Genomic DNA, 13517 nt, shown 5'->3' with positions numbered 1-13517 from the left:
GCAGTTACAAAAAAAAAAAAGATTAATTGACTTTAAAGCAGGTTTGAAGGAAAAATTTAAGTTCAAGGATTTTAAACAAAAAACCTGCATATGTGAAGTGAAGAAGCCATAAACTGTCAAGCTATATCCATATTAGATGGTGGCAAAATGCATTTCTCAGCCAACTTCGCTTGTATGTTAAGCTTTCATGTCCTGATGTACACCATACCTAAGGAGGTGTTAAAAATGTGCCCCTTTTTCTGGTCACGTAAAGGTGCTCTAACCAATGAGCTCAAAAATTACATCCTAGCTCTTCTGGTTGATTCTCCCCACCTCGTATTCACAGTTCCAACTCAGGGAATGGAATTGTACTGCAGTCAGTGTTTTACTTTACAACACCCAACCGAATCACAGTATTCAACAGTATTTCTTCACGTCAAGCTCACATCAAGTTCTTCTATCATACCTCGTCATGGCCAGACTGAAATAGGTTTGCACAGCTTGACTGCCACCTTCTTCAGTACCGCTGCATTTGTTGAGAGACTTTAAGTAAAAATTGTGCTAAGAGTTAAAGACCCTTTGGTGCTTGGCTCCCCTGCCCGTCCTTCATTTTACCCCTTTCCCCATAAAGAAAGAAAAATCCCCGATTAAAAAAAAAAATCCATAAAACTGAGTCCCATTTTTTAGGTAAGAATTTGCATCTGCAAAATTACTTTTTTCGGGGACCTTCATATGATGTCTGGAGACATCCACAGTAGCAACTCAAAGGACATAGCAAAGGAGAAGACAAACGGGAAGGCATAGTGTAACTCCTACTGTGCTTTAAGAAAAATGCAAATATAATTCTAAACCTCTCAGAAGGGTGCTATTGTATAGAATATAAAAGCTTTCTGTATTAAAGACGAAGGTCAAATATGTGCTTTGCTGCTAGAAAGGCCTGAGAGAGTTTAGATAAGGAGTCCAGCCTTCCTGTTTTACCTGGCAATTGGGTTTAATTGTAACTAAAATTTAATTTTGCACGGGGCAACACAGCAACATTCCGGTGCCCCTCAAATTATGTTCTGAAAAGGAAACATTGCTTTCAGTTGCTATATTATAGTGTTGTTGTAAGGTAACTCAAGAGAAAAGCTAAATTAAAGAGAGTCATGTCTCAGTTTAGTTTAATTATTCCCACCTCCCCCAACACAAAAAGCCTGCAAGTCTTTTATGCATTAACATACAAACACCTTGTACATACAACATGTACAATAGTTGAGCCCTTCTATGACAAGTATCTACAGAAATACAAATATACGATGCCTAACATTTTAGGAACAACATTTTGATGCCGTCTTTTATAAAAAGTATCTGCCTGCCTTCCTTCCTCTTACTTTGGTTAATTAGGAAAGGAAGATATAGTTACAAACTTTTTCCTCCAATTCACTGTACAAACAATTTAAACCTCTGTATGCAGGAAAATCTGAACCTAACCCAACCAGTAAAATATCCTTCTGCAATGCAAGTATTAGCAAGGAGGAGTTATTTTAAGTGCATTTACAAATACAGAAATACTAAGATGATAATACTTCCTTGGTGTTGCTATCAGTTTTAATATAGAACCCAATTAAAAACTCAGAGCCGAAGAAACAGACTTCAGGCTACTAGAGTTGTCATTCTCATGTCTTGGGGAAAAAAAAAAAAAAAAAGAGATAATGGGACAAATGTATCCCTAGTGATGATATCAGTGGAGTTAAAGGGATCAACCTGTTTCAGTCCATTATTTAGTCAGTTCTCCGAGTGTCTTCCCAGCTTTTAATGTCAGTAAATAAACATTAAAAGTGCTTAATGTGCAAGGCTAATAGTGATGATAGCACTTTCACCGTCTTGTTTCATTTTGTTTTTTGTGTTTTTTTGTTTGTTTTTTACAAAAACCTTAAAAACAAACATGAAGGCATATATAAAATACACTTGATTTATGTAACAGATAGAATATAAACCACCAGACAAGAAAAATTATTGCAAAATAGATGAGGATGTTCATTTTTTTTCACTACCAAGTTGTAAAATAAGAAAGTTTCCTTTAGGTCTTCTATGATAAGATACTAGCTCTCACTGTTGGATGATGCAGACGTTATTTTCACATACTGGTTGAAAATCGTCTCAAAAGCTTCATCTCGGTGTACCATGGCACCAAACACCAAAGGCTGAATGACAGGGGAAAGAAAAAATCAAAAAAAGATCACGTCAGTCTGGAAAAGAAAAGTCTTCGTTCAGGTATAGTTTTGGCCAGATCATTAGCAGCAGGAGATGAACTATATTCAAAGTGCATTCATAAAGAAGTAAGAATCCTTTTCTCTACTAAATCCTTGGACGCATGCCAGAGTTTCTAATATTTTCACTTCTCCATCCTCTTCCTAAAACAACCATGGCATAAAGTGCATCTGCATGGAGTACTAGCAATAGAGAATATTTTAACTCTGTCATCTGCTCAGTGCATGAAGTTTTCCTGATTGACCTCTGCCTTTGTTAAAGGTTTCTAAGACTCTTTATCAGTGCCTCTGAGCTTCAGCTCATAAAATATTTATTTAGTTAGATTAACATTTTCAACCTCTTTATTACGGACTTCTCAATATAAAAAAAAGTGAGCAGAAAGCTTGGTACAACCATCACGTGACTTAAAGAAAAGCTATTTGTAAGTGGTTAGTTTAAAATAAGGTACAGTAGTATGTTAAGAAAAGCTTCAGTTGTCCCAAAGGTATTTGAGGCTTAGAGATGTTTAAATCTTCAGCACAGTAAGGTCGAAACAGGAAAACTGAATCCTGAGGGTCAGGCCCTCCTACCCCAAAACCTGCCACGCAGCAGACCATGCCTCACACAAAGATACTGCCAAGCCATCATCTTTGAGCTTCAGACTGTTTGCACTGCAGACCACCCCCTATGCTCTCAAAGGAGGTAATGAAATAAAGGAGCAGAAAGGAAGAAGCAAATCTTTCTGAAGTGTTGCAGTAAAATAGTCCAGATGCAGTAACACAAGCTGAATGTTTAATTCATTAAAATTCTGAAACCAGACATGCTGATATGCACACAAATGAAATAAAGAAAAAAGCCAAACATTAGCATAAGTGGGGGGAAAAAATAAAAAAGCCTTTTTGCTGGTGCTAGCCAGAGAAAGACAACAAAAAGAGCATGAAGTCAAACACAGCTATATAGATACAACCAGATATATAGATATAACCAGCTACTTACTTTTTGTGTAGATGGTGTTGATACAGCAATACCCATCCCTGATCCCGGGAGAACAGAGAGCACTTTATACTAAAAAGACCAAGCAGAGACCAAAAGATATCTCATATGTACTGAACGACTGCAAAAGGTGTTGAGAAGGTCATGCCACCCATCACTGGCAGATCCTCCCAGCCACAACTAACAGACCTGCAGTGAAAACAAGAGCAGGCCAGGCACCCCCCTCTTACCCTGGTCAGCACTGCTCGTGCAGCCAACACTGCCCCTTCCCTTCCTGCCACATATAAGTGTGTATATATATGAATATTATATATATATATGATATATTATATACATAATATATATATATTACATATATACACACATACATGTAAATATACATACATAAACAGGCAAGAGAAAGTGTGCAAGTGTATATCGTCTAAAGGTTTCCCTGGAACTAATATTCATCTACTGTTTAAAGAAACATGAAAGAGACCAGAAAAAGCTTCTTTTCAAAACTAAATAGAAAACAGAGTATGTACAGTTGGGCTTTTTAAAGAAAATCTGTCAGGCTAAGATGGAATAAAGTTGTCAGAACTAGAGAATATCCTAAATATGGAAGGAGCCTGAGTGTGGTATGTTTTCACCCATCCACAAATAAAACAAGGCACAGTATGTTTTTATGCTTGGCTGCATGATCTCTGTCTCATCTTCATTAAGAAGCAAAAGAGATACAAAAGAACATTTTCAGCAGTAAAGACCTACTAAACAACAAGCCCGCATTGCTTCAAGTAGGATTAAAATGCATCAATATGAATTATTAATGCCAAAGAGAATGCTCAATTTGAGCTGAAGTTGTCTCATTTATGGATGTGACATAAATGGAAGAAATTCATTCGAAAATCTGGAGGTACCTAAACAGTAGACACCAAACCAAATTATTTCTCTGCACGACATAATTTAAACTGTGGCGCTCATGGCCACGGGATGCAGTAGAAAGCACTGGTGTTGGCCTTTAAGAGTAAGACAATTTCAGAGAGGTTTACAAATATCTCCATATAGCATGGTGTGGACTAAAGCCTCTGGTAACAGCAGGCTGATAAAACTCAACCAGAGGATCACATCGTACTTGCCGTGCTTCTGACCATCCACTTTTCCCCTCTTTTAGTGATGGGATGCCACCAAGACAAAACTCCACTCCGATTCAGTAATGCTACTCTAATGGTTTACCTTTCTCCACTGACAATAATCCCTCTTCCCTCTGAGGCACCTACATTTAAGATGGTGCATCTACTCACATCGACACACAAATTTAAGTTAACATTACACAATTACTGCTAACAAAAATCTTCTTAAAGCCTACACAACTCTAGCAAACAGAGGAATTAAGAAACAGTACAACTTTGATTTTAAAATAAATCAAGAGTGTAAGAGTTTCATAAACTTTTATGCTCATAGAGAGTTTGTGTAGGGTCAGTCTAACTGGCTAGGCAAGCAGTTCTGAAAAATATTCTTTGATGAAAGAATTATGTCTTAGTTATAAAAATCATCAGTATTATTATTTTTTTAAAGTATCAAACAAACAACAACAATAAAAACACCACAGAAAACCAAAACAAAAGTAGTCGAACAGAAACCCAGCTCTCTCCCCTACTTGCAACACAAACCAGCCATACCTTCTGAATATCCGTTATATCCGTTAGCTTTATAACCTTATTTCTTTTAGATGAGCCAGATTTGGAGCTTTCAAAGCACAAGTAACTGAAAACAAGGAAAGAAAATGCTCATTTTGATACAGTATTCTGAAACAAAACTCACAATATCCTTCCTGTCACTTCTGAAGTTTGAAATCTCACAGGCTGAAATCAGCTTAAAAAAAAAGGGGGGCAAACGACATGCAATTCAGTTACAGCTTCCAATTTAGAACAAACACTTATAAATCCTAGCAACTAATGTGTTTGAAAACCCAGAACATACAGTATGCGTACACAAAAAATATATTATTTTTAGATTTCTGCATTGAATTTCTGAGCCCAACAAGTATTTTAAAGATACAAGAAAAAAGTATAGCCTTAAACAGTTAAAATACTAGATCTCAAAAGGCTTATAAATCTTGTACTTTCCTAGAAGATTAATGGAAAATACTGTGTTAGTTACATTGTATTGTGATGCAGACAAAAGCTCAGATTTCTAAATGCTACAGATTCTAAATGCCCTCTATCATTAGGTGACATTGCATACAGATTAGCTTTACTTCCATTCACTACACTCCAAAGGAATTTCAGTGCAAGAGCCAAACAGTAGTCCCGATACTTATTTCAGCACAGGGGAGAGGGAAAAGAGACAGTAAGAATTACAAACAAACAAACATAAACACTAGTTTTGAAACCAAGGCTTGAATTTCTATTTTTTTGCCATTGTTGCACATTGCTTCAAGGAAGCTATACATTCAGTTTGCTTTAAAAAAATGAAACAGAGTATTTGCTAAATAACCATTAATCACAACTCTCAAAATACAATTAGTGTTTAGTTTCTTTTTTAATATACATACAGTAAGTATGATACCCATATCAGGGACTGCAGCTACTAACAACTGACTACATGGAGCTGTTCTCCATTCCCACGCAAGCCTTTCCAAGACAAAAACATGTTTGTTAAGCTTTGCCACACCCCAGATTTAGTTCTCCCTCTCCTACAGTGCTTTCTTGAGGTTTTAAAGCACCATGAAAAGGCACTTGATACCCACTTATCAGCAGTGTTGTTCCAAAATATTGTCAAAGGGCTGCTTTCAGATTCAATTTTTAATGTCTGTTGCATTTCCCTCCTAAGAAATGTGTCAAATGTAATGACTCACTTTTCTGTGACATAAAGAATTCCATTCCTGATGTAGTCTGTAGGCATCTTCCTATCTCTATTAATCAAGCAGCAACGCCAGCCATTTTCACACACTAAAAAAAAAAAAAGAAACCTTACTTTAAGAAAGAGAAAAATAGATATTACCCCTACCAATTACTTTATAAAACAGCAGAAAGCATTGAAAACGAAACTTTAGATACCCAAAATCAGAGGTATTTACAAAGCAAAGCCTAAACAAGGTGTTTCTAGACATTGTAACATCTGTTTTAACACTGGTAACATAATAATAATAATAATAATAATAATAATAATAATAATAATAATAAATTATAGATCAGGAAAAAAAAAACAACCCACACATACAAAATTTTTACTTTAACATTTGCACTACCACAAAAGGCATGACAGGCTGTGGATTCTCACACAGAATTGTAAGGATACGGAATGAAGAGATCACCTCCATTCATCCTAATTCGAAGCATGTATTTTTTTAATTAAAAGGCTATATTTTTACATTTTGCACTGAAATGGAATCCAACTTGAAATTATCCTCAGCTTTTTAGAACAGATTCCACTAATGCAGCCTTTCCCTTTGCAATACCTGCTAAAGGACGCTCATTTTCTGACAAGTTAAAAACTTCATGGAAATTGCCTCTCTTGGTGGTATGGAAACGACTCGTGTCTTCATCTTTGTTTATTCCGGTCGGGGCATTTGAGCCCACATAACTTCTGGATGCTGCTGTCTGAAGCTGCAAAAAAATAAAAATAAACATAATTCTAGACTGTGAACAGCAAAGTTTTTCTCTTAAAAACATGACTAACTATTCTACCTTAAAAAAACAAACAAACAAACAAACTGTAATACAATAATTTTCATTAACTTCACTGAAGTTGACTTTGGATTACTGAATTCTACTACTTCTTTATCACAGGCTGTAACGTGCTATCTGAAGACAACCTTTCAAAGTGCCATGCTTTGATAGGCACCTTTTGCGGGGACAAAAGCACATGGCACTAGATATTCCTGCCCTAAAAATACCCTTTACTGTAGAGAAATGGTAATCTGATTAGATACAGCTAAGTCACTGCACACAACTCCAAATTACTGCACTAGTGGAACTAGTAATAGCTAATATATTATCAGTACTTAGCTTGTCTTCAAGAGACAGGCCAAGCACAAGATATTTTTGCACAAAGTAAGTTTATAAAGAAGAAAGAGCAAACAAAGAAAGAGGCACGCAAAACTGCATAAGGTCATTATGAATACAAATGCTGAAATTGAAAGGCCACGCTACGATCCATACCTTTTCATGCCCTGACAGCTAGCAGGAAAAGAAACAAACAACACAAATGTGACAGTGACAAAAGAAAAAAGTGAAGTCTATTTAACAGTATAACACATAGAATAAAACATGAACTGAGTGAAGCTGCAAGATCTTGCTCACATACCAAAAGACTACATACAATGAATGCAATTAAAAATGAGAGTTAGCAGTGGTTAGAGCACACCGGTTCAATTTATTCAGGTTGTGTTAGAGTCATTGATCTTTGCTTTGCTTTGAAGTTCCTCTGACTTTTGAGTGTAGACGTGAAATAAAACTGAAATGGTTGTCAGCATCCTTGAGGAAAAAAAAAAAAAAAGAAAAAAAGGAGCATCGAGTTCTCAACACTGAAGTCCTTCAGTAAAACTACTTTTAAACAGGACTCCTGAACCACTGAGACTGCCCTAAAAAAAAAAAAGCCTTACTTCTGGAAGGACTGAAGGCAGTTTCTTTCAGAAAGCTTGCCTGCATTTGCTTTTTTCATCTTGGTAGCACACCACGCAATTCTAAAGGCTGGCTTTTGTCATGAAAGCAGTACCAGCTCCGTTCTTAGTCCTACTGTACACATGCAGTTAAAACTGGCAAACTGACAACATGCAAGCTCGGGACTAAGCCCTTCTCCTGTACAGCCCAGTGCTGTCAGAGGGTAACTAGCCTCAGCTGCTTTTGTAGAGTAAGTTGGCAGCACTCAACACTTCACAGGATTTAGCTCTAACAAAAGAAATACAAAGCAAATGAGAAGTGTGCACTGCAATCACTGAGTATAAAATCAGACCGACAAAACAGTTATGCACAACAGAGGGTATTTACCATCCAGCTTTTAGGGTAACCGTAATACAACGATGCCTCAAGGGAAAAGAATAAAGAAAGTTGAGATCGAAAGAAAATAGTTGACAATAACTGTACTACTGCTTCAGTTACTGCCCTTCTGCTGTGCCCTTAGCAGTGATTAAGCCCCTGGAACCAAGGAAAATAGTAGCTTCTCCAATTCTTTGTGTGGGAGTAAAGATCAGATGAATTTTTGGAAGGCTCTCTTGGACAAGTTATTTGGCTCCATACGCACGTAACCAGGTGAAGCTCCACGGCCCAAGACACACAGAAGGTCAGGGCAATAGAGCTAATGCGTTTTGCTCTGGAATAAAGATTATTCCTGCTCTCTGCTGCATGGCTTCCTACCTAACCACTATATAAGAGGCAAAAATAAAAAGGTGGTTAGGCTTCAGTATCATATCCCATCCTGAGGCTGGAGATGTGAGAAGCTATGCCCTTACTTTGAGTCCTTCCTAAAACAGGCAAACGTTTCCATTAAAATAAGTAGCTCATTTAGCTATAACCACCCAGGCTAGAGATAAACCGTGGTCCATTCCTAAAAGAAAATCATCAAACCCAATTTTAATAAGCCTTAAATATAACTGGAAGTCATTGGATTTGTAATGCCAGAGGAGTCCTGTTACCAACCATCTAGAAGCAGGCAAGCAGTATTCCTTGCTGGTTCCACTTGACCTGTCCTCAGCTTTTGACATACAGCCTTTACCCACCAGACAGGATTTTTCTCTAAGGACACAGGGTCAGGGTGGTACAGGCAATGCATATTGCATGGTGTCTAAGTTTACGGTGTCGTGTGCACTGTTTAAGGATAATAAGCCAAAGCAAATGCACATAAGCTGTACGTGCTTCCAGGTTCTGCTTTTTGTAAGGGGATCAAAAAGAAAAAAGAAAAAGGAAAACCTATTTGGCTTTTACCTTTTATAAAATAAGAAAAAAAAAAAAAAAGAGAGAGAGACAGAGACCAAGTTAATGCTTTCAAAGACATTTTGAAGCAGGTAATGCAGTCCTGCATGTCTTTTCCAGGGAGAAAAGCCAGCCCTGTCAAGTCAGTCTCAAAACCCTGGTCTACTTGTCAAAACTTAAGTTCTAAGGAAGGTCCAGGAAGGACAATTACTGTCTATGGATGACACATTCGAGTTCAGTAATTCAGAGCCTTTCCATTCCTAAAACAGATTACACAATCATCACAGTATGTGAGTGATAACCTACAATGATAACAAAATGGTAACAGAAAGTTTTAAGTCAACCTTCTGCAAGCAACTGAAATAGTCTGACTAGGGCTGACAGAACCTACAGCTCTGTCTAACCACTCACTCATCTCTCTCACCCCTTAGAAAATACAAACAAAAGAGTCACTTTCAGTCAGAGATTTTCCTTCTCCTCTACTTCCTTCTGAAATACTCGTTACATTGCTGTTACCATTTTGCCACCTGCTGCTAAATTTCCCCCAGACATGAAATTTCTTCTTCTTCTTGACAGGTTAACCAAGGGTTCATGTGTTCATCCATTTTGCTCCCCAGATGTGTTCTCAGGCTGAATTATTGCAAAGTGCTTCACATTATAGTCAGGGAGTTTATGAAAGAACTCAGAAACCCCATGAATGCAATTACGTATTGTAATAAGAGGCATTAACCAAACACTAAAATGGGATTAGACTAAAGTCTATGAGACTAACAAAAGAAAAAATTACTGTTATGAGTACCAACGTGGTGAAAATTTGTCACCACTAACTTACATGTCATCTAATACAAATAACCTTAAGACATAATACCTAAATGTGTAAACTACTTTACTAATGCTATCAATACTTATCCCATTAGTAAGCTGCATATACTCAATCTTTTTTTTTTTTTTAAACTGTTCTTCAATCCACACAAGCAGCTGAATCTCCACTAAATAGAATATCTGGAAACAGAGAAAGGCAATACGAGACAACTAAATTTTGACAACAAAAATCACACAGAATGTATGTTACAGAAATTGATATGAATCTGGACAGCATCATTTTTGTGCGTTTAGCTTCCTATGATTTCCATTATTTGTGTGTATGTGTATAAATATATACACATTTTCATAATAAATTCGTTTCTTACAAGAAACAAATTCTAGATGAAAACTCCGTGAATCTTGAAAGTAATTATAAAAATAGAACTATCACTGACCATTAAGGTTTAATTAACCTTCCCCTTAATGTGCTCTAGTCACTGGGGAAAGGGGGAAGGGAGAAAGGGATCTGAATTTCAGATGTTGGGAACAAAGAGACAAGATGACTTATTATCCTTACCCGTCTCGACACTGTAGCATTAGACCGTTCTTTGAGCTGTGGATCTGTTGGGAGGCTTGTCCAGATGATATAAGGAGTATCATACTTAGCTCTTAGTCTGGGGCATCGTTTGAAGATGAAATCAATAAGGAAAAACTTGATTCCGGCATAGAGTCCTGAAAAAAAGGTCAGTATAGTATGCATGTTGTAAGGGCATTAAGAACATCGCAGTTTTGACCATGTTTTAAAAAGTTCATGAAGGAAACCAAATTATTTAAGTATCTTCATTCACAGTGCTAAACCATTCTCTTTGTTCTATTTGGATTCTTCTTACAAAAGCAGGAAACTACTCCTTTTCATCCCCTCCCAAGATCCCTCTCTCCCCCAGTTTATAAACACAAAGCTTCTTACTACGCAGAAGAGCATTGAAATAATCCAAACATACATTGCTTATTAACAGAAACGTTCTGAAAACATAATATACTTCCAAAATAGAAAACATGCCAGAGCATTATACTCTGCAGTTCCTTGCAAGAATTTAAATGGCAACAGAGGGCTCTCACACACTGCATTAAACTGTATCTTCCAGTCCAGTACGCCTTATCTTACGGAAGATATCTCCTTGCATTCTGCCAGATTAAAAGGGTTTGAAATAGTCTTAAAACTTCAGTGAACACAATTCAGATCTCCTAAGAGTCACGGTAAGAAAATAATTCCTCACACTCATAATTCAATAGCTATATCAAGCAAATCTATGTATATGTTTAAATTTGAAGCTTGAAGTTCAGTGCCACTGAAGGTAACACTCGTTTGACCATCTCGTTACCTCAATGAGTTAAAAAATAAAAATAAAAAAATTATTGGCTCACAGGACATGGCCTCATACCTTAGAGAAAAGAGTCCTGTGCTGTAGAGGGAGCTGTCTTTTCCCAATTCCCAGCTGAAAGTGGAAGTATCTGCAACTCTACCCACAGTAGTCTGTTTTGTCCAGCCTATCCTCCAAGTTCTACACGTAGTCCTACCAACCTCTTCACTTTTTTCCAGCCCTACCATCCTTGTGCCTTCTGTGTGGTCCCATGTATTTCATTTACAAGGAAGAGAAAGCAAAAAAACCACCAAAATATAGGACTTCCCGGAAGCCTTATAGCTGGCACTCTGAAAACCTCTGCTAAAAGCTCATCATAAACTTTCCCACTTCAAGGAGAAAATACATTACTTTTTCTATTATATTATGTATTCAGAGGTGGTTTTCAAAATGAACACAACAAATGATGCCAAGCACAATGAAGATACTTTAAAACACTGCATTATTTATTAATGCAGGGTTTTCTTTCTCATACTCGAAAATTCTCCCTCTGAAGACCATGCTCTATTTTAAAGCATTAAGTCTAGACTTTAATAGGTCAATTATTTATTGTGTTTACCCATTGCAAGACCAATAATCCTGTAGGGCAAAAAGCAGGATGCAATAAAAGCCGCCCATAGAGCAATGTAGAGCTTCTGTGTTATTTCTGGTTGGACCCACATGAACAAGCTGAAAACACACAAACAAAGAAAGAAAAAAAAATCAAAACTGTATTACCATGCTTTCCAGACATCGGTCAAGTCTTAAGAGGGTAAAAAGACTCATGTCAGATAACTTACTTTTTGATTTTTTCCAGTATGTCTGCCATCTTTCCAAAAAGGTTCTGTATAAAAAGCAAGAGAATTAAATCCAAGTCCCGTGTTATTTTGGTGGTGTTTTGTCCACATAATAGAAATCAACAGAGTTATCTTACAGAACAAGCAATCCCTGGAAGTGATTTTTGTAATAACTTTTAGCTATTTATGTACTTTGTAGTTGAGTAAATACAGCGTAGAACAGCAATATTCAATGACTTCCATCTCGTTTAACACCTTGTTCTGTAGCTCCTGATTATTAGAAGTGAAGGGAAGAAGTAATTCAGCCTCAGTGGTATGACTGCGAGGTGTTTACATCACTGTAAAATTTTTAGATTAAGTTGTCAGAATTTGAAAGTTAAAAGCTTCTGTCATTTGGTAACAAAATGGAAAGTCTGTTGAAACACTTTGAGCACTGACATTTCAGGAAGCAGTTACTGACTTCATGAAATGTTGGTCCATTAGTTTTTTTTTTGAAACCTACCACAACGAGGTTTTTATAATATACTCTTGAAGTTATTAGATTCCATATAATCCCTACATTGCAGACAACTGTTCTGTATTAACAGTGTTACTCAGCAACCTTCTCTAACTGATCCTTGCTGTCACAGCACCTGTAAATTTCCTCTTCCCAATAAACTTCCGAAGGTAGTCATATAAACATAGGAGAAGCACGGTCGCTTATTGCCCAGACAAAAAGAACCAACAAATTGGTTCTGCTGCTACCAATGGGACATCATTGTAGCAAGAGACCACGCTGATGGCTCACCACACTCCTGCCTGAGGCTAGCAATGGCTCACTGCCACAGTAAGCTCCTTCCCCGCTCTCAGTCACATGCCCCCCACTTGACAAAGAGCTTGGTTTCATTTTCTGTCAGATTAATTTTATGCTGACACCATGAACAAGGCGTCAGGCACGTACCACAGCCAGCAGAAGGAAGGAGAGGAGACTACACAGTTGGCAACAGAAAGGTAAGCTACCTTGAGCAGCAGCACATTGTTAGACATGGCACAAGGCTGCAGTTCAACTAGATGGTCGAGTCACGGGGCTACTGGTGTAGCTCATCAAAATGACTTAGCTGGGAGAAAACCTTCCCTCACCCTTTGCCATGCAAATAGCAGATTTCAGGGTCAGGCAGGGTGGTGGTGTCTAAGAAACAGACTATTCTAGAGATGCAGTAAACTGTTGAACTAACAGCTAAATTAGCAGCAGCCTTCAGATTAAATCTTGAAGGAATATGGTCTCTTAAACCAGTTTTGTTTGTCACTAGCAAATTTGTGATATGGATCCATGCTCCAGCATACTGGTAAAATTCATCACCTGATTTACATTCTTACTGATGTCCTATTGCTTGTAAGTGAAGATCCCCATGCAAGAAAAGTGTTGTTTAAGCGTTTGTTTTCAC

At 37.3% G+C, this 13517-nt stretch overlaps 1 protein-coding gene across 3 annotated transcripts in view; it reads right to left on the bottom strand.

Annotated features, from left to right (window-relative positions):
• Window positions 1–1124: 1124 nt before the first annotated feature.
• GRAMD4 (GRAM domain containing 4) overlaps window positions 1125–13517 on the bottom strand; it is a 76372-nt gene continuing 63979 nt past the window's right edge. For all 3 annotated transcript variants that reach the window (XM_083822426.1, XM_083822428.1, XM_083822427.1), the window contains exons 12-19: window positions 12097–12140; window positions 11877–11986; window positions 10474–10628; window positions 6641–6788; window positions 6038–6131; window positions 4860–4944; window positions 3205–3273; window positions 1125–2162 (exon numbers count right to left, since the gene is read on the bottom strand). In XM_083822426.1, coding sequence (XP_083678552.1) covers window positions 2061–2162; window positions 3205–3273; window positions 4860–4944; window positions 6038–6131; window positions 6641–6788; window positions 10474–10628; window positions 11877–11986; window positions 12097–12140 — 807 coding nt within the window. In that variant the 3' untranslated portion in view covers window positions 1125–2060. The remainder of the gene's footprint in view (window positions 2163–3204; window positions 3274–4859; window positions 4945–6037; window positions 6132–6640; window positions 6789–10473; window positions 10629–11876; window positions 11987–12096; window positions 12141–13517) is intronic.

The sequence above is a fragment of the Anser anser genome (genome assembly GCF_964211835.1).
Source record: "Anser anser genome assembly, chromosome: 1".
Classification (NCBI taxonomy): Eukaryota; Metazoa; Chordata; class Aves; order Anseriformes; family Anatidae; genus Anser; species Anser anser.
Note: the sequence above shows the minus strand (reverse complement) of the source record. Positions and strands in the feature narration are given on the sequence as shown.